The sequence below is a fragment of the Cheilinus undulatus genome, linkage group 8 (genome assembly GCF_018320785.1).
Source record: "Cheilinus undulatus linkage group 8, ASM1832078v1, whole genome shotgun sequence".
Classification (NCBI taxonomy): domain Eukaryota; kingdom Metazoa; phylum Chordata; class Actinopteri; order Labriformes; family Labridae; genus Cheilinus; species Cheilinus undulatus.
The window spans coordinates 40,961,272-40,983,261 of NC_054872.1; the positions used below are offsets into that span (position 1 = coordinate 40,961,272).

Here is a 21,990-nt window from a genome sequence, read left to right on the forward strand (position 1 = left end):
AGTCAAGTCTCTGTGTGTCAGAGCTGCAGAATAAAGGCTGTGCTGGATGTTCACTGAGGGTTCAAACAGAAGTCCGGTCTCCTCCCTATCAAAGGTTACTTCACTGTTTCCACCCTGGAAATGAAAGCAAATAAAATCAGCCGTGATTGATTCTGCTGCCACATTTTCTGCTGATTTTTCAGCGGTGGACTCTGTAGCGTTTTATAGACTTGACCGTGGAGGGGAGGTAGATATGAAATGGTCTATGGATTAGCAGAGGTGGTTACAGAGCAGAGCTGTTTGTCTGTGTGTGTTTATGTGTGTGAGAGCCAGCCCTGTGAGTGTGGAGTTATTGATTTGGGGGGGTCAAACAGATGTTGGGAAGGTGAGGTTAAAACCGGGCTAAATCTGGCTTAAACTGAGGGTTTTGTCAGAAGTCAGGAATGAATCTTTTTGACTTTGTGATCCTCTGATGTGATACAGAAACTGTAGGATAGACTGTTGTAAAATCTGAGAGAGACATTTGGAAGGATTTGTTCAAATCTCTGGGGTCAGTTCACTTTCCTATCCAGCATCTTCATCTTGCCAGAATTCATATTTATGAAGCACAGCAGTTCTCAGCTGGTGGATCAGGCTCCAGAAGTGGGTTAGCAAATGTATGCTTGAACATAAAAAAGTGATGAAAATTGAATGGGCCTCATTCATCAATATCTTCCTAAGCTTTATAAAAATCATAAAAACAATAGCAAAACTAAGATAGTTCAAAATAGAAGGTAGTACTGCTACAAATGACAACAAAAGTGGAAGAGTCATTACATTTTTAGCGAATAATAAATGCTTCAAACATATTTATCAGATAATTTAACTCATTCAGACGATGTTTTCATCAGAAATAGTGAGCATTCTGCTGTAATAAGAAAAAGGAATGGTTAATGTTAAGTCCTGTAGATGATTTTTATCTATGGTTACAAACTTAGCACTAAAAGTAAGTAAATTTGTTTTTGGTTGTTTATTTCTTTGTTGTAATAATGCTTCTTTGCAATAAACCTTATACCACCTGGAAAGCCTATTTATTTCCTTTTTAAATGGTGCCAAATTTGTAAGGAAGATGCACTTGTGGGATGAGCAGCAGAGCTGAGTATGTGGGTTGTGCCCATGAAAAGTTTGCCAAATCTTCTTTGCCAATGTCACACAGCTTATTCTGCATTGTCAGAGAAGATAAAGCACAATTTTCATGGGCACAACCCACATACTCAGCTCTGCTGCTCATCCCACAAGTGCATCTTCCTTACAAATGTGGCCTCATTTTAAAGGGAAATAAACAGGCTTTTTAACTGTACAAGATTTATTGCCAGGAAGTATTGTTAAAACAAAGAAATGGTGGAAAATATCGGTGAAAATCTTATTTTCTGTCAATACAAATATCATGTTGATTATATGGTGCATCCCTTATATTTATTGTTTAACTGTTTTGCTGTGATAAGCCAGTTTTTCCAATTATCTCAGCCTAAAAAAGCCAAATTTCCCATAAAGATTGTGTTAATTGTAGAGATCTTAAAAAACAAACAAACAAACAAAAAAAAAAACATAGACATTTCCATGTTATTATAAGAAATGGTGCAAAATAAAATGCATGCGTTCATGTCCTCCAAGGGCTTCTGGAATTATGTGATTTACATGTTTAGTCCTCTCTCTTTGTTTATCGTATGTTTTGCTCCATGTAAGGTCCAAGCTGCAACATTTTAAATACAACTGAATGGTTAGAAATGTTTGGAAATTTGGCTGGGGATATGTCAGTAGAGAGGTGGTGGTTGGTCCTGAGGATGGACCAGTTGGGAACTACTAGTTTTGTTCCTATACAAAACCTTTAAAACAAGTATTTAACTTAGTCTGGTGCCAATCAGTAAATAGTAGCATGCAAACACACGCTACCTAGTTCATAAATGTGATAACCTTTATACCAATGTCCCATGTTCAGTGTGAGTGTGCTAGCATTTTTAAAATAGTGTTATTCTCAAATCCCTGCTGTGCATAACTGCAGTCCCACGGCATGGCTCACATGACTGTTCCTACATTAGACCCTGTTGTGTACAGTTCTTTGCTCTTATACTATGACCTGTATTTCTCTGTATTCAGCCCTACTCTAGCTCTGTTTTATGCATATCATAATGGACCACTTTGATGTTTAACCTTGCATTATTCACATTCGTCACTGCTGTGATCACTTACACTAGTAGCTCATTTTATAGGTATCACATTTAGAGTAATGCTGTACTGACCTAATGCCTTATTGGACACGCTGTGCAATTATTCATCTGAACATACATTATATCTACCGTTGTGTGCAGGCAGCATTTTTAAGGTCCTTAGAGGAATGGTGCAAAACAATTGAAGAGGGATTAGTTCAACTGATCAATATTTAATACAAACAAGTCAATAAATGGATTTAACCATTGATGGATAATTCATCCACAGCTGACAGGATTAGAAACTCCCTGGCTTAGAAAGGCATGCATTGTTTGGATTAAAAAAAGTCAATATCTTTGGATTAAAGACTGTGTGCAAATGAAGATTTCATGAAAGGCTTAATAAAACAGAAGTGTCATTTTTAGAGAAATATTACTGACTGTTTGATTGTTCATTTGAAAAGTGTGATTTAGTCCAAATCTAGATTCATATTAAAACGCTGTGGTTGAAATTCTTTGAAGTATGACTGATATATAACCTCAAGCTTTTACAGCAATCTGTTTTGATAAAGAAGCTTAAATGATCTGAGCCATTTTAAGATTTTTAGTGGTATTGAATCATGGTGAAATAAACATAGTTTTTGGTTATCTCAATTAAAAGCAAATTACAAAAACACAACATTTATTGTGTAATAATATGCAGAAGAGTGGAATGGATTGATACATTTTTATTACTTCTTTCTAAGTCAGTTTAATCAGTTTTGTTTCTACTGTATGATTGTTAAAGCATGCGGTTAAAATTGGAAAACTCCATGGGTGGGCCACCCAGGTATATCTGTTGCCACCAAAGTATATTTTCCAACAGTTTTTCTTCTTTATCTACTTTAAATCCACAGTATATATATTCAACATTGATGCACTAAAGAGCTGTCCACTTAAACATAAATATTTCACGTTAAAAATGCAGGTTCTTCAGCTGCAGTTTTAACTTTTTTTTCTGCAGCTGCATGCTGCTGACATCATCATGTGCCCCTGTGCTCTACAATGATAGCTCCAGTCCACTATCTCTGTGGGTGCTAGAAGCATTAAAAAGTAGGTGGGACAATTTAACAGAGGTTTGGGGTCCTCTGCAATAAGTTTTAATGCAGTTTAACCCATTTTGATACTCTTTATCGGCCATAGAATGAGATACATTCTGTAGATGATGATGGAGAAGTCTGGGGAATTTCAGTTAAATGTGCCTTCATACTGGAAGTGTAATTGGGTTTGTGTTCGTCCTGAACCGTGTCACTTTGGTGCATGAAATCACATGACTAATATGTTTGAACAATGAAAAAGACGATCACAGTATTAACGCACCAGTCTAGGTGGCAGGGATGCTTGTGAGTGTTCTCTAATCACTATTAAACAACCAGTGAAGAAGAAGAAGAAACCAGACCACACCCACCGTTGTGGCCTTTTATAATAGACCAGCGTTAATAATTGATATCATAATAAAGACTATACCCTTTATAATAAAGACCAACGTTAATCATTGATAATATAATAAAGACTATACCCTATAATAATAAAGACCAGTGTTAATCATTTATATTATAATTAAGACTATACCCTATTATAATAAATGCCAGTGTTAATTTGTTATTAATAAATATAGCAGTGAAGTTGTTTAACAGTTTATATGACACAATATGAAAGTTGAGAGCAGTACTGTGAGAATTTATCACATTAAATTAAAATGTTTTCACTGGGGTTAAAATCACTTGATTAAGTAAATCAGCCGCTGTACATTGATCCTGTTTAAAAATACAGTAGCCTTCTTGAAACCAGGGCCAGTTAATGTCTGGAAACTGGATTTATGACCACATATAAATGTCTACGGTCCAGGAAACAGCATGGATCTCTGTTGGGTCCAAACATTTCTAATAAAAGCAGATGTTAGTCTGTTTTTCTCCCATTTTAACCAACTCCTCATAGAGCAACCTGGCTGAGCTGTGGGGTTGTGCTCTGAAATTGACGTCACTGCATACCTATCTATTTTTTGAGGATGGATAGGTAAGCTTGGCATCCCAGAGTAAGGGTGCCTAAAAAGTTTGATGGTACAGGTCAACTATTCGGAATTCTTTCCAACTTTTGATAATAGAAACACACACAAAAAACTATGCCATACCAAACTGAACCAGACCACTCGGTGGAAATGACCTGTGTGAGTGAAAGTGTTTTGAAAATAGTGCACAGTGGACAGACGGATGTGATGTGATGAGTGGTGTTGAAAAGTGGATGGGACATGTCCCTCTCCATATCATTGATAATAAGCATGGACATGTGGAGTTTACTGATGAATACTGTCATAAGAGCAGAAACACATAAAAATAAACCTACCACCCAGGTATATATTTTATATATATATATGGAAACACAGGTTATTAGTGTTTGATTGTTAGTTTTAGCATGAAGCCTTACTTTTCCTTGGAGGAAATAATCATGACTCCCTCGTTCTGTATTTCACAGTTTGTTAAACTGGCCAGCTTTAATCCAATAAGCTCAGCTTTTGCTGGATGTAGGTTAGACATTTATCATGGATGCACCTAACAGTGTGAGTCAGAAGCTGCAGATTTTAATGGTAGTAGGAGAAACAGCCTAATCCATCACATTAGTCGTGTTTCTTTGCAAAAATGAAGTCCTGAATTATTCTTAAAAAGGACTTGCGTAATGCAGAGAAAAAATGTGACCAAGTGATGATGTTTTTTTGGACTTCTATGGAAAGGATGCTCTGTTTATGTTAAACTCAGCGTGTAACTCGTTTGAAAACCTTTTGGGGAGATTTCGCACAGAGCCCCCACCAACCATCTCCTATCTCTCTGTCCCTCCCTCTCTCTCTCTCTCTCTCTCTCTCGGCATACATTTCAGATTTGCCCGTACTCTCTCTCTCTCTCTCTCTCTCTCTCTCTCTCTCTCTCTCTCAGCCTGCCGGTGCTGCAGTGGATCAGACGCAGAGCTCTGGCGCGCTCTCTTTTCCGCGGCGAATCGTCTCATCTGTTGGAATAAGGGCTGCGTTACAGGGGGAGGAAAAAATGTAGCCTGCTATTTTTTGCTGCTGCAGCTCTCACTTCACACTCCAGTCCTGTTTCTCTTCGCTGCAGCTCCAATCCGCACGCCTTTTACGCGTTTGACGTATTCTTGCGCGGACTTGAGCGTCAAATTCGCGCGTATTTTTTGCGTAAAAGTCGTGAGTTTTTACCGCGCGGACATGCCAGATTACCATGATTGATTTGAAGCAAAATAAGGAACGATAGTTTGGTGTTTTTCAACATGAGGAGTCGCGTTGAAAACGTGTTGGGCAGCAGGATCGCGGAGGTTCGTTTGAAAGTTGACTGATGAGCAGCGCGGCTTCTTTACACGATCACTTCAAAGTAAAAGCTGGCTGACCCATCTTTGACTTTTTTGTCCCGAAATATCAAGCATGCCATGCATAATTAACCATGCATTATGCTAGATCACACGTCGAATACAATATTTAGTCGAGTCGCTTAACAAAACAATCGGGTTGCACAATACCTGCAACGAAAATCCAAACTGCTCCCAAACACGTGTTGCGTTCACTTGCATCTCAGTTCGCGCATTAAATAACCTGGTTGCCTCCGCTGCAGCACCTGGGGCCAACAGTGGCTCCAGCTCAGCTCACCTTGAAGCATGCTTTGCAGAAATCCCCCGCGGGCAGCTCGCGCTCACTCTGCCCGTAATCATGCGATGCTCCTCCGGGCTTCTCTCACCGTCCTTCTCCTCCTCTCCTGGCCTCGGCCGTCCGCAGGAAAGAAGAAGCTGTACATCGGAGCTCTGTTCCCCATGAGCGGAGGCTGGCCGGGCGGACAGGCGTGCATGCCCTCCGCTCAGATGGCCCTGGACCTGGTGAACAACAGGAGCGACATCCTGCCCGACTACGAGCTGGAGCTGATCCACTACGACAGCATGGTGAGTATGTGCATGTGGAGGGGAGGCAGAGGAGGTGCGCTCTTAAGGGGTGTGTGGTGTCAGTCAGTGAGGGACGTAAATAATGATCCTCCTCTCAAGTGAAACAGACCCTGTTGTGCCTTTTTACGCACGCCGGATACCATTTCTAGTCAATGCTGCCTCTGATTTAATGCACACTTGTTACATTTTCTGCAACTTTGAGCAGTTTTCAACCTTTTTGTCAGAGTTTTTCAAACATCAGAGCGAACTAGAGCTGGGCATTTGAATTTTAATAAAGATGTTGGCTTCCAGCAATCATGAAACAAATGATCAAGAATATGCCTCCTGCCGTGTTGTTCTCGTTTGTCCATGGGTTTGTCATGTGTGGCAAATGGAGCATCCCTGCTCTCCTTAACAGCACCTTTTGAGCTCTGCCCCTCCCACCAAAACAGATCTCTCTTTAATTTAAGTGAGGAGCAGAGGGGCTCAAGCAGTGTTAATTTTGGCAGCTGTTCTTAATCTTAGTGTTGGCGCAAGAGTAGTTCAGTGGGTAAAGCAGGAACCCATATACAGGGGTTATTGACCTCACTGCAGGATCAATACCTGGTCTCTGCGCTATTTGGTGCATTTGGTCTCCACATATTTTCTTTCTCTCTTCAGCTATCCTATGCAAATAAAGGCAAAACCCTGGTATAGGGCAGCAGTTTAACTCAGTTGATAGAGCATGCGCCCATATTCTGAAGCTAAGTTCTCAATGCAAAGGTCATGGGACTGATTCCTGGTCTTGGCACAGGTTTTGTGCAAGTCTTCGCCTGCTCTATCCCCACATGTTTCCAGCCTCTCTTCAGCTGTCCTATCCAATAGCAGCAGAGGGCCCAAAACTAATCTTAAAAATGAAAAAGCCAAATATAACCTCGAAAAGGAAAAAAATAGTGTTTTTTGTAGGCTTTACATTAAAACCCTTTTTAGTTTTTGTCACATTTTCATCATTTTCACTTTAGTTTTAGCCGATGAAAACTCTGGCTATGCTCTGCCACTCTCCCTGCAAGCAGCTCTTGCAACCCTCCTCCAGCCCAGCTCCTCCTCCATTATGCTTCTAACTTGATCAGTGCCTCTCATTGTCATTGATGCCTGCTTTGCTCTGGGATTTTGCTGCTTCTCTCCCTGCCTTTGTCAAGGTTTTGTCAATAAGAAGTCCTTATATTTTAGCCTTTACTTCAGTCAGAGCAGTTATTTTCTTTGAACTTAGATAGTTTATCTATCAAAACTTAATTTACCTGGAAGCATCCAAAAGAAAAATACTGACATGCATTGAATACCCTCTGCCCGATCTCTGCTCCTGTTGTTACTGATTCTAGACCCAGTGAAGAAACATCATGACTTCTGAACATCCAGCAGTCAAGCACTAACATTGTAACCTTTTTTTAGTCTCTAGTCTCCTTGGCTAGTCTTAGTCTTTCTGTCAGCAAAAGAAATGAAACCTTTGATAACAAAACAGGAACACATAGCAGCAGGAGGTAAAAAGGGACGCACAGTCCCCCTTATGGAAAAAAATGCGTGAAAACAAAGAGGTGGTTGCAGGTATGCAATAAAGGCTGAGGAGCCTCAGCTGTTCTTAGAGGTCTGTCTTCTACAACCTTCCAGGGTGGATAAAAGGTAGCAGACTAACATTTTAAGTCATAATTTTTAGTCAACAAAATTAACTCTAGAGCCAAGGCATGCATTGAGATTTGTCTGAACAGAAAGAGAGCTAAAGAGGATGACAGAAAGGCAGTCATTGGTTAAAAAAGAGATAAAACTGCCTCATTCATATTAGTCTTGAGGAGTTGGAGCAGGAGCAATGCAAAATAACTTGCAGAAGGAACATGAAGAATTTTTTTAATTATTTGGAATTCACCCAAAAGGTGACATATATGATAATTGTGATTCAGTAGGAATAAAAATAATGGTGATTATGATTTTTGCCGTTGTCAAGCATCCCTACAACAAGCTGTCTTTTTAGCTTTACCTGCCTCTTCCAGAGTCACACATCTCAAAGAAGAGCTTCGGTAAAGGTCACCCTGCCGATAACAAACCCTCAAGTCCTCCCTCTTCTTAACAAATGGAGCTGCCGTTCCCTGTGCAGTGTTAGTTTGTGCTCAATGACCAAACACACCTGCTGCTAGTTGCTCATCAATCATTTATCACAGTGGTATTTTAAAATGTCAGCATTATCAACCACTATAAATCCAATATCCGCCCCCTGACTGGTTTCATTTCCCCTCCGGTTTACCACCCACTGCTCTGACATGCACTTTAATTAAAAATCAAGTTATTTATCTTTGAGAAGAATCATTCCCTTTGAGCTTTGTGTTTTTCTAATTATTATTCTAAAAGTTTTACCCCCCAAAAGCAACCGTTTTTCTCAACAAGAGTCACATGAAAACAATTGCTCCCCCTCCTCTGTCTCCTCCTTTGAGGGTGATTATCAATCACTCTGCAGGACGGACGCCTGGAGAGCAACCGGGGCACCAACAGTTAACCGTGCCGGGGCTGGTTAGAAAATTTGCTACGAGCTTTATTCTGATTGGTGTACACGGCTCTGCATTGGAATCCTGTTAAACAGAATAGCAGGGAGATGTAGGAAGAGTGTGTATGTGCGTATGCGAGTGTAAGAGAGAGAGGGAGAGAGGGAGAGTTGGCATGGCAACACAGTTACTGTTGAAGCACAGCACAGAAACAAATAAGGTTTCAGCTCTGTGAAAATATGTGTGCAAATTCATATGCTGGATGTATGCAGAGCTCAGTGTGCACGCTGCATGCTTCTTCGCATTCTGTTGTGCGTACAGCATGTTCTTTGCATCAAACAGATCGAATGTGTCTATGTGTGCATCTTCTGATTACAAGTGTAGTGAAGCAGGCAGCCGCAGATGTAGCTGCCATAAACATAAAGATAAAGCAGGAGCATGAACAGATTTCGCAGGGATTGGGAAACATCACTCCTCGTGCTTCAGGAGTCTGTGGCGCCTCAGGCTCGAGAAATAGATGCAGATCCTTTGAATAGAACAGCTCAAAGAGAGCTGCTACAACATTGTGTGAGTGACGCTGGCTAATTCCTTGAATTAAGTCAAGGGGGGATTTTATTGCTCCTGCTTGGGGTACGCTGTGTTTGGAATGAGGTTTCTCACCTTCTGATTGCAAACATTTTTCACCTGGCTGGAATAGTAATGAGGATCTTACCCTCTGAGAAGCAGGGAAGCAATTATAAAAAAGGGATTAATTAGCTATCATATTTACATCCGGTTATTACAACCCGCTCCTGGTTCCTGTTTGGTTGGAGAACAAATCTCCATCTTGTGATCTCTTTGTTTAACTGTGAGATTAAGACAAGGGCGCCACTGGCCCCTTTGTTTGCTTGCATCTCAAGATCAAGGCAGGAGAGGCGTAATTATTCAGCAGGTCTTCTTGACCTGAATTTAACAGGATGAGGAACTTTTATTGCGTTGTTAAGGAGTAACTAAACCCGAGAGTTTCAGCTGAGGTTCATTTACACTGGAATTTTAAAGAATGCCTTTGGAGCATCATGGAAAGGGCTGGAAAGAAAGGCAGATAAGATACTTACACATCCCCCTTCCTGCTGTCCCTCATCAGCCTCATCATATCTCAGCCCATGCTGCTCTTTATTGTTAATTATTAGCCATAATGTCATAGCCATTCAAGGTAGACTTACTGCTAGCTTCCTCAGTGTGAAATGATGATAAATGGCCATGCAGATGACACAAATTCTCATGTAATCAGTACTACAGTACTACATCACCCACTATAAAACAGTGTCACAGTTATGTCCCCAATAAGCTGAACCCATCTTTGGGTGAAAAACTTCCACTTTCAATCCTGAATTGCAGCTAGAAGTGAATTCAGTGGTTGTTTTTCAACTCAAGGTTTAAATTGGTTGACACAGGTATGTCGAGGATAAATGATCATGTAGGACAGTGGCTCTTAACTGTTCAGTCAGAACCACTTTGTCAAGGAACACACATAATTTGCAGATGTAAATACTTATTTATCAACAGTTATGCAGCACTTATACTGTCACTTGTATTTGGCTGTTCTGGGATTCCCCCCTGCCGTTCCATGAGCCTACATGGAAATCATCAAGCAGGAACAGCACGTGTTCCTGCTCCCTCTGTGCCGATAAGGAAAGCCTAAGGCAGGGAGAGAGGCAGCAAAAAAACCCAATGCAGAGTAGGCATCAATGACAACAGATTGACACTGATTAAGTCAGCAGCAGAATGAAGGGAGAGCTGGGGTGGAGGAAGGTTGCAAGAGCAGCTTGCAGAGCGAGCAGCAGAGCATGGCTAGGTTAAATGTAGCAGCATGAGTGCAATTAGCCTATAGCATGCTCAGAGGAAACCAGCTGGTCGTCAGATGATGAGGGCTTGTGTGAGATCAGTTGAGCGTGGCCTGCTTAAACTAATGTTGTATTTTCAATGTAATTTTATCGATTATCTGTAAAATAAAGATTAAAAAGAAAAGATTAAAGATTTATTTATTGTCATTCCAAAACAAGATGCACACAAGGAGGAACGAAACACAGTTACTGAGGTAACTAACCCTAACCCTAGGATAAAAAGAAAAAAAAATTGGTCTACCCCTATAATTAAACAAGAGATGAAGACATCCTTCAAAATAAAAGTGCATCATAGACTTTTTGATGTGTATTTATTTCCAGGCACACATCCAACTGAAAATGGCTTTATGAACCACTTCAGGGTACTGAACCGCCAGTTAAGACCCAAGGATGTAGAAGACATAAATTCTTATACTATACACTTAATTCTATAGAAAACATGGTTTATTTGCAATAATGGTTAAAAGCACTACATTACCCATAATCCTGTAGTGTCATAGCAATATCCTTGATTGGATGAACCAACTTATAGGTAAGAAATTTCCTTGTTCAAAACGGCACTGCTGCTACATGAAACTTGGTGGTTGTTTATCAACAAAAGAAACAGAGAAATGAAGATGTATGGATATGTAGAACTAAGTCTATTATCAACCTTGTTTCAGGGTTATTCACTATGTCAGGCAACGGCACTACATTCCCCACAATCCTTTAGTGTCACAGCAACATCTTTGATTGATGAAACCACAGATTTCGGAAACAAAGTTAACAGTTGGGGAAAAAGTGGAAAGTTACTGTTGAGCTTTGTGGTGAAAACAAATGGCATCACATACATCACAGATCACCAAATCAGCCAGTAGAAATTTTTGAAAATAACTCAGTTGCAGTGAACAATTTCAGCCTTTAGAGGACAGTCATTTTGCACTTTTTTAATACAAAATGTAGAATCCAAATACTTTGCAAACATGTCAAGAATTTGACCCTAACTGATTAATAGCATCAGTAAATCCCCATGCTTATAGGTTTTCATCTGAAAAAAGTGGGCTAAATGTTTAGTAGTTACTCTTTAAATGATTAAATACTGATTATAAGAGGCGTGTAAAAAGGCTTCCTAAACACTTGCACACATACAAGCACCAGTTTCTGGCCGATAGGTTTGGGAGTATCAAGCCATGTCCCCAGCTTGTTCAACATCATACAATATTCATGAACTCAACATATAATCCCAGCCTGTCCCTTTAATGGATGCAGATACCCTGTGGTAGCAGAGAGGCTTGTTTCTCTGGCTATCCTGGCGACAGCATCAGACTATTTACAGCCTTCTGAGATCCACACACACACATGCTCGCCGCGCAGGCCGTTGCCATGGATATATCAAAGCCGAGCCTGCAAACTTTGATCAATTATTAACAGTGACAGAGGGAGACAGTGGGGATACAGAGAAATGGTGAAACAAGGTGCTTCCCTCACTTCCGCCCTTTATTTTAATTGGCAGCCATGACACGATTTCCCGTCCGCTGTGGCATAAACAGTATTCATCACCGGTCCTCATGCATGTCCGCTTGGCGTACGAGCCCGGAGTGCGCTGCCAGACGTAATTAAGAAGAAATTATGAGATGTAGCTCCGCATGCTTTGAGATTCAATACATAGGCCCTCCCCCGGGTCCTTATCGTACCCCCTCTCTCTGCTCTCTTTTTATATTATTCAATCTGGAGTGTAATTAGAGAGCGTATTACGAGGGGTCCGTGTCTTCTCCTGTCCTCCTCTGCCCAGAGAACATCCGTTTATTTCTAAGGTGCAGCTTGACTGATTGGAAAAGGCAACACAGGCATGGACACTTATATTTGCTCTGGGAATTTCAGCACCAAGGACAGCGATGCAGACCCTATGCTGTTTGTGTAGCGGCACAAGCGCTTCTTTACGACTGTGAACACACGCTCGCATGTAACTATGTGTGACGGTGAATGTGTTTTTGTATGTGGACAGCGTCCGGGGTCGTCATCCGCTCTCATGAGCCAAGGAGGGCCTGAAATGAAAGTGGAAATGCTGATGACTCTGGAGGGTTGTAGAAGACAGACCTCTAAGAACAGCTGAGGCTCCTCAGCCTTTATTGCATACCTGCAACCACCTCTTTGTTTTCACGCATTTTTTTCCATATTGGGGACTGTGCGTCCCTTTTTACCTCCTGCTGCTATGTGTTCCTGTTTTGTTATCAAAGGTTTCATTTCTTTTGCTGACAGAAACACTTGAATGATTGAACGCTTCAACTTTGAAGTCTGCCGCTGTTTTAAGAGTAGACTCCCTTCATCGCGTGTTAACCTTGCCTTTTTAAGAATAAGGTGGAATGAACATGGAATATGTAACTATGAAAATGTATTCCTTGAAGATCCAAAGTCAAGTTAAAGTTCTTGCTTTTACCCATGGGGTTGCTTCCTCCATAATAGAATGAAAAAAAACCATTATAAAGTCATTATCCAAGATGCAAGGTTCAGAGGATATAAAGCTTCTGATACAGCTGGTTATAGCAGGTGAATATTAATTTCTGTATGAGATCTGCAAAAGCAAACAGGAGCATCAGCAACAAAACTGATCATTTCAGTGTTTTTATTTTAATGTCTGGGACCACTGTTGCTGGATAGGTGTCAGACAAAGTGAGTTACAGCACGCTGCCAAAAGCTTTTTGAATTTTCCACAGCAAAGATTCACAGTGAGTGGTGTATTTGTTGGTTAAAAGACAGCTGGATGAGTTGATAGGAACACTACTTACACATGTACAGGTAAGGTCAACAAAGACATGAAGAGATAAGAGGTACCGTCTACAGGGGGCGCTAAAATACACACAAACTGAATGTTTCAAACTGGATCTTTAACATATGGTTAAAGTATGTTTGTAACCTGATAATAGCCTTTATGTTCCAACCATAAAAAAGCTATCTCATGATATGCCGCTCATGCCTTTTGTTCCTAAATACCTTCCAGTTATGGATGGTACCTGTTTTTTAATACCATCAAACCTCCCCCTAATTTTACTGGAGTACATGGTATAACATCCAGGTGTTTAAAACTCACATTACACGAGCATCTGCCACGCAAGCACAGTAGGCAGAGCATGTGCCTCTCCAGGCGCTTGATTTAATCCTGTGACAAAATACTTTGGGTCTAAAGATTAAAGGGTGATGATTACAGGGGTGCTGGAAGTGAGTTATAGTTGAAGCACTGTTTTCACGTCTTACATGGTAAGCAGAGTTACATCAGGATCAAATGATCCTCTGTCTCCTCTTTCCTTCTCTCTCTGTGTAATAGCGCCTATTCTCTTTAATCCCTCATCATTAAAAGGAAATATGAAAATAATTATCCACAACTAATATACAGTATATAACGATGTGACGTAACATTCTGGGGGCTTCTAAACAGATAATGATTGGCCTCAACTATATTAAGATAAGAAAAGAAAATACTTTATTGATCCCCAGAGTGGAAATTCTATTACCATTAATATTAATACTGAATATTAACTTTACCTGTAGTTATTAATGGCCTAAATTTCATCATCTCTCATCACTGCTCTACACAGAGAAAGAAGTATTAACATATTTCTAAACTTACACTGCTGTGGATCACATTACAACCAGCCGTGCATGTTTAACAGTTTGACTTCAGAGGATCAAAGTGTGGATCCAGCACAATGCCAGGCCATGGCGCCGGTTTGCGCATGATTTCATTTATCATGTTTAAAGCAACTTCTCACACTGGCAGTGGTGCTGCTGGTGGATATTACAAACAAACTTTCAGTACACAACACTGTCTTTATGACAGTCATTAAAGCAATACTGTGGCAATTTTTTAATTCCCTATGATATGGTTACCATATTACTACCCATTCCTATCACCAGTATTGGATTCATGAGACCTAGACTATTGTTTCCTAATCAGGGGTCTGCCAGCTCCAATTAGGGCTGGATATTTCCCATTGCATTATGACAGGATGCGATAGGAGACAGTTCTAAATGATTAGACACGATATGATATGAATCATTATACTGAGGCCATGAAAGGGAGAATAAAGAATCCTACAACTTAAAACAATTCATGTTGAGGTCTTTAGAGATCCAATACTTAAATCTAAGATATTGGCTGTGGCTCAGTAGGTAAAGTCGGTTGTCTCGTAATCAAAAAAATGTAGGTTCAATCCTTGACACTTGACTCCAATTTGCTCCCCCTGCTTTGTCAGTGGTGTGTAAATGGGCATGGATGCTTTTGAATGGGTTAAGCTTATACTGATGGCCAATTCTCCATAGCAACATCTGTAACATCTGAGTTGTTAGATTAGAAAAGCTCAAGTCCATTCACCATTTCAGATATTTTGTTTATAATCACTAATAATCTATTAATAACTGGCAATACAATATTAGTATTTAAACTTGTTTTTGCCTCTGCATAAATATTTGCATAAAACAGTGGCACCCCAGTTTCTGTCATGGACCAACGAGAGGGGATTTAAGTATGACTCACTCCTTAAACAGCTGCCTGAAGTCTTCATTATCAGCTTTGCTGTTCGGCTCAAGTCGTTATGAATAAAGCATAAAGTGCTGCTCATCATCTGATCTCATTCGTAAGTTAAGGGAAATTTTGACAGCATCAGCCACTGCTGACTGGAGTACAAACTGCCCTTTCGTAGCCCTTCTACCTGTTGGTGGTGGTGTTGTAGTATTTTACCCTGTTTTTGCATAGCTTACATATTGCATGGCTTGTGCATTACTCCCAACTTTCTGCTGTTTAAAGAAACTCACACTCATCCAGTGTCTTTGCTGTCTGTCTTTTTGGCAGTCTCATCTGAATTACTGGTGGGTTGTTTTGATCTGAACTGTGTGCTGCATCGTGCAGTTTAGCATCTGCTGCCACCTGTTGGTTTTTTGTTAACTGTATTGCAGAGGATGTGTATTTCAAAAGGGCAACTACAGCATTTTCAGCCCTATCGGTTCAGTAAAATCTGTACTGATACATGTACATTTTGGTATTTTGAGTACAGGCTAACTAGAGATGCACCGTAGTGAGAACTAGGGCTGATACTGATGTTTGAAATGACAATTTTGCTGAGGCCAAGACTAAGAAGGATGGTTTTTTTCATCAGTTCTTTTGGTATTAGAGTCCCACTATGCCAAGATTTTTTCTTCTTTAACTATGAAAACAGATTAGTCCAACAGGGGAAGAAAAAAGTCAAAGATTCAGCAGTTAAGTGAGCTAGAAGCTAGCACAGAGTTGATTAGATACAAAGGATAGACATTGCCTTCTGCTGTCTGCTAATGACATGCTATTAGCAGATGGGCAAGGTGTGTCAACATGGCCAATATTGACTGATGTTAAACTATTGCATCCGTGCATCCCTAATACCTATCAATATTGGATTTACAACACCTAGACCATTGGCTCCCAGCCTGGGTTCTTCCACCCCTGAGATTAACCGTAACATACTCACTATAGGCCTGTTCTGTTAGGATTTTAATTATGAAATTATGAAGAATATTTTCATTAGATTTAGCAGAAATGTATCTCTTTTTCTAGATGTGGGTCCTGGGCACAGCAGAGGTGTCTCTGAACAAGGCATCGAACTCTGAATTGCTAGAGCACTCTTTATGTGTTTACCCTGACAACTCTATTAACGCCATAGGATCCTGCTTTTGCATGTGTGTGAATTTCAGCTGGTGTGTGGCATGTCTCAACAACAGAGTGAACAAAGTGAATTCCCCCTTGAGTATTGATAAAGCATGTCCTTCTTCTTCCTCTGGAGGAGGGAAAAAATATGCGTTATTAATCCCTCAAGGGAGTATTCAGTTTTTCACATGTAGGCTAAGACACGTGCACATTCACAAAGAGGATCCTATGGACATGTGTTTTCTCTGGAGGATATTACCTGTTGACTTGAGGGTCATCATAACTGTGTCATGATCTGGCTCAGGTGGTCACACCAAAGAAGGGAAGTAATACCGTAGCAGAGTTTTAAACAAGTCTTTATTTTTCAAATCAAACCAAATCAAACAATTCTCTAATTAAACCAAATTAGACTGAATTAGACCAAATTAAATAATCAAATCAGACAATTCCTTGTTAAGCCAAATTAGACCGAATTACACCAAATTAAAGAGTCTGAAAAGACAAATTAGACCAAATTAGACCAAATTTTCTAATGTTTCTTCAAATTGAATGTTTACAACATGAAATATGTATTTCAGTAAATCAATAGTGTGTGATGTGCATGAGTGAAGACAATGTGTGTATAAATGTTGTGAAATGCCAACATAACGAAAGCTCAACCAAATCTAACATAACTAAACCAAAGTGTGGTATACCTGTGTGGAGGCCATGTCAGAGAGATAAAGGTGTGTGATATTACTCTAATCAAGGAGCTTTTAAATGTCATTTCTTGTTAGGTTTTTGGTTCTTTAATTGTTAAGTCATAATAAGAAATGCACACTATTAGCCGGCTAAATGGTTTAAGTCAGATCATAGTTGGCACCAGGATTACTAATAGTAAAACACTAGTTTACAAAGTGCTTTGACACATGCAGAAGTAAACTGAAGAAAAGTAAAGGAACCCAAAGAGAAACAAAAGACCAAGGCAATAAAACAACAAACAGCAAACACACACACAAATAGCATCAGAAAAACAGATAAAAATGCCAGTTTGGTGGCAACTTTATTACAAAGAAATGGAAAAAAGTAAGTTTTGTTATTTCAGTGTCCACTGATGAATTTTACATACTAATCAGTTAACGCTGTTGAGAAATGGAGAGGCAGAGCAGAGGCCAATGTGTAGGATGCAGGCAGTGTGTGTTTATGTGTCGAGTGCTCAGGGAGACGATTCAAGATTTAAAAACTTTATTTGTCCCCAATGGGGCAATGCATTGTGCAGATATGAGGAGCAGAAGAAAGAGACATGAGTACATAAAAAAAATGAAAAATACCCATTTGAGCACATGAGCACAATTTACATAAAACATTTAGAAACAAATGAAACACCATCAAGGAATGAATTGACCAGTCACACTGGGTTATCTCAAAGTGCAAAAGTACAAAAAGCTACCTTTTCCTGCTGGACTTAAGAAGAGAGATGGCAGCAGGAATAAAGGGATAAAGACATGAGAGGAGTTGAGCAGAATCAGCATATTAAAGTTGCATGCAGATAAACGTTAATATAAGAAAATAGTCACAAAACCTGGTGTATAAGCAAATCAGATTTAAACAGGATAATGTACAGTACTTAACAAATTTATTAGACAACCCTAACCCTAACCAAAGGAAGGTTGTTTATGCCACAGCTGCCCTAAATTAACAGCATTGGTAATTACCTAAATCCTTTTTTATGTTTCTGCAATGGCAGTGGTACACCAATATGTAGAAGTTCTTTAACCCAAATGATATTTTTAATGCTAAAATATAGTTATTATTATTGTTATCCATGAATTTTCAAATGTTCTGATTTACAAAAAAACTGAAAAAATAGCAAAGCACATTATTATTTCTTGATTAATATTCCAAATTATAGTTATTTACTTGCATTCCTGAACTGAAAAACATGAGTTTTAGTGGTTGAATGTTATGCTTGATTAATTTCTGACTTCTCAGAGAAGCCCAGTGAGCCGGCTCAAATTTGGGTGAATTCAGTTTGAAATCCCTCATTCCTGTTCAAAATTGTAAAACGTGGAGAGCTCACTGAAAATGAAAGAGTCCACATTAAAGCACTTCATGATACTGGATGGTCTTTAAGACAAATATGACAGGTCTAATAAATTTGTTAAACACTGTATTTAAAAGATATATTGAATAAATGCCCTTATGGAGTTTTTAATGGGTGGAGCATGTATGTAAAATTTAAATGATCACCCACAACACTGTTTCTTTAATTGTGGGATTCTGATTGCGATTAAAATTAAATTAATCTTGCAGCTTTACCTTGGGTACCATTGAACATAAATGACAGCCATTGTGAGACCATGGAACAGTGCCTGTGTTTATAAAATTGTTAATGTAAGTATTTTCCCAGCAATTAATCTGCAATTACCTATGCACTTTCAAAAATTACTGTTTGTTCTAATTTATTGTTGTAAACTGTCTCTGAAATGTATTTTTTTGTGACCTGTGCTGCTGACCTCTTGGCCAGGTCATCCTTGTAAAAGAGATCTCGATCTCAATGGGTTTTATCTGGTTCAATAAAGGTTGAATAAAATAAAGAAAATAATGGCTATTGTATGAGTTAGATCACATAGTATTGAAAACGTACTGTATTTAAAACATTTTGACAGCCTTATTTGCAAATGCATAATAGTTTAATTTCTAAATTAACTTTAAGAATGTTAAAGTAATTAGTTATTCATGGATTTTACCCTCAGTTTAAAGCACACTGAGCTTAACCGCTATGAAATGCACTCTGTGAAAAATTCTGCAGTCTCCATGCACTGGCAGAGAGATGTCAGAGTGAGGGGCTGTACTTGGAATATTTCCCAACCTTGCTTAAGGGCGCTTTGGCAGGGCACAGGAAGTGAACTGGCACCTGTCCAGCCACCAGACCTAATTCTCGGTCTGACCGGGAGTTGAACCAGTGACCCTCTGGTTACCAACCAAAGTCCCTATAGACTGAGCTGCCAGTGCCTCCAAGCCACTACTGCCCCCAGAACAAGATAAGAATGTTGGTAGCAATAGATCTGCTTTCAGCTGATAATAATGATAAATGTATTTTTTCTCTCTCTGACTTGATTACCGATTAAGAGGTTCAAAAGTTTAAAAAAGTAAATGCCACTTTGTTTTTGTTTTTAATAACAGAAAAATGTTTTGTTGTAAAATCTAAGTGTCAATGATTGCATTATAGATCTTTTAAGGCTGTGCCTTTTGCTTTTCTGTTGGTTGTTGCTAACATGAAAGTGTTCTAAGTGGATTTTATTTCAGCAGCCCGTTCAATAATGTCACAGAGTCAGGGACATTTTCAAACTGTACATTCAATTATCTAATTATGTGTCATTTCATATGTGACGACTGAGGGCTTTAGAAAGCTTTTAAAGGCTTTTTTTGTACGCTGGTGAATTGTTTGGTATTGATTTAGCACACATTAAAACTATATTTATCTCCTCAGTGTGACATTACATTTTACCAGCAATAACTGAGCTATACATCTCCTTTTTTCATCTTGACCCCGTGCCTGAAATCTATAAAACATTCAAAAACAAATCCATCTGATGGCAAGATAAATGAGAAAAGACTCACCATAGCCTTATCCTTGATAATACTCAGATAACCTGCGCAAGAGGAGAACTTGTACATTTTCATTCTAAATTATGCACCATATAAACAGTGATTCATTAAAAAAATGTGTGAAAATAGTTGTTATCAGAAGCTGTGATGTTGGACAGTAATGATAGATTGATTCATATTTCACAGATAATCAGAGTAGAAGATGAATTACAGCTCATCAGAGTAAAGTTAAATCTCTGTAACACCAGGAAGTTAACAAGCTTCTTCTCAGCATGAAGCCAGCCCACAGCAACAGAGACGAAGAACACAAACAACCTGTGGGAAAGACAGATTTATTAAAAAAGAAAAAGCGCTCCTTGTAATTCTGTCTCTCATTCACAGAAATAAAACACAGCTATAAGTCTTATTAGAAAAAACAAGTGTTTAATGTACAAGACCAACAGGCTTCAGCTTTAAATCCGCTTGAACACTCCTTATTCATCCAAGGTTAAGCGGAGAGGAGGAATGAGTGGAGTAGTTGTTCCAACAGCCTTGAGTTAGAGAGTTATTTCATACTTGTTAAAGCTTATTAGGGCAATTTTATAGATCATATAAATCATGGACGTAGTCTCAGTGACATCATCCATCAGCTACTGAAGCAGAATTTTGAAGCTTAATGATACTGGTCCACATGCTGGAATTCAGTCAGGCAATCACTATTTGTATGATGCCAATTCATAACACATGTTTCCTCAAGACCCTTAACAGAAAGGATCAGTCTAGACTATACACTTTTTAAAATTTATTTATGTAAGAATCAACATTTGTCTCTTATGAGCTCAGCACTAAACATTTTACAAAGTTACAATGGCAAAGAAAAACCTCCTTTTAATAGGCAGGAACCTGCATGAGAACCAGAATTCTCAATAGGATTGTTATGGCTACAGTAATAACAGCATGTGTTGGGTGAGCAGAAGCAACCATGTTTGATGGAAAACAGTTCATTCTTACAGCTCACCGGCCACTTTATTAGGTACACCTTGTTTGTACCAGGTTGGACCCTATTCTGCCTTCAGAGCTGCCTTTATTTTTCATGGCATAGTTTCAACAACCTGTTGGAAACATTCCTTGGAGATTTTGGTCCATATTGACATGATAGCATCACACAGTTGCTGCAGATTTGTTGGCTGCACATCCATGATGTAAATCTCCCATTCCACCATATCTCAAAGGTGCTCTATTGGATTGAGATCTGGTGACTGTGGAAGCTACTGGACTACAGTGAACTCATTGTCATGCTCAAGAAACCAGTTTGAGATGATTTGAGTTTGTGACATGGTGCATTATCCTGCTGGAGGTAGCCATCAGAAGATGGGCACACTGTGGTCATAAAGGGATGGACATGGTCAGCAGCAATACTCAGGAAGGCTGTGGTGTTTTAACGATGACCCAAAAAGGGCTCAAAGTGTGCAAAGAAGATATCCCCAAACAATTACACCACCAGCAGCCTGAACCATTGATACAAGGCAGGATGGATCCATGCTTTTGTGTGTTTTTACACCAAGTTCTGACCCTACCATCTGAATGTTGCAGCTGAAATCGAGACTCATCAGAACAGGCAACTTCTATTCTTCTCTTTCCCAGTTTTGGTGAGCCCATGTGAATTGTAGCCTGGGTTTCCTGTTCCTAGCTGACAGCAGTGGCACCCAGTGTGGTCTTCTGCTGCTGTAGCACATCTGCTTCAAGGTTGTGCGTTTATAGATGGTATTCTGCATACCTTAGTAGTAACAACTGGTTATTTTAGTTACTGTTGCCTTTCATTCATCTTGAACAAGTCTGCCCATTCTCCTCTGACATCAACAAGGCATTTTCATCCACGCAACTGCCACTCACTGGAAATTTTCCTTTTTTGGACCATTCTCTGTAAACCCTAGAGACAGTTGTGTGTGGAAATCCCAGTAGATCAGCAGTTCCTGAAATACTTAAACCAGATGTGAAAATAACAAAAGTTTCCCCATGTATTTTTTTTAATTAGATTCGCATCAATTTTTTTTTTTATAAATTAATGACTTTTTGCAGTATTTGCAAATTATTGATTGCTCACCATCCTGTGTGCAACTGGATATCTGTGCGTCTTAATCCACTGCAATCCCCCCAACCTTTGAATGGGATACTGGCAATGCTGCAGAGGCTGTGACCTTCATTTTCTACAGCTTGCAGAACTCGATAAATCATGGGGTCAAAAATCTCTGTGATTTAAACTA

General features: G+C 39.4%; 1 protein-coding gene across 3 annotated transcripts in view; it reads left to right on the plus strand.

Annotated features, from left to right (window-relative positions):
* gabbr1a (gamma-aminobutyric acid (GABA) B receptor, 1a) overlaps window positions 1-21,990 on the plus strand; it is a 212,514-nt gene that overhangs the window by 63,972 nt on the left and 126,552 nt on the right. For all 3 annotated transcript variants that reach the window (XR_005992204.1, XM_041793190.1, XM_041793189.1), the window contains exon 7: window positions 5,977-6,137. Coding sequence is in view for 2 of the 3 variants with exons in the window: in XM_041793190.1 (XP_041649124.1) it covers window positions 5,977-6,137 (161 nt within the window). In the remaining variant the exon portion in view is untranslated. The remainder of the gene's footprint in view (window positions 1-5,976; window positions 6,138-21,990) is intronic.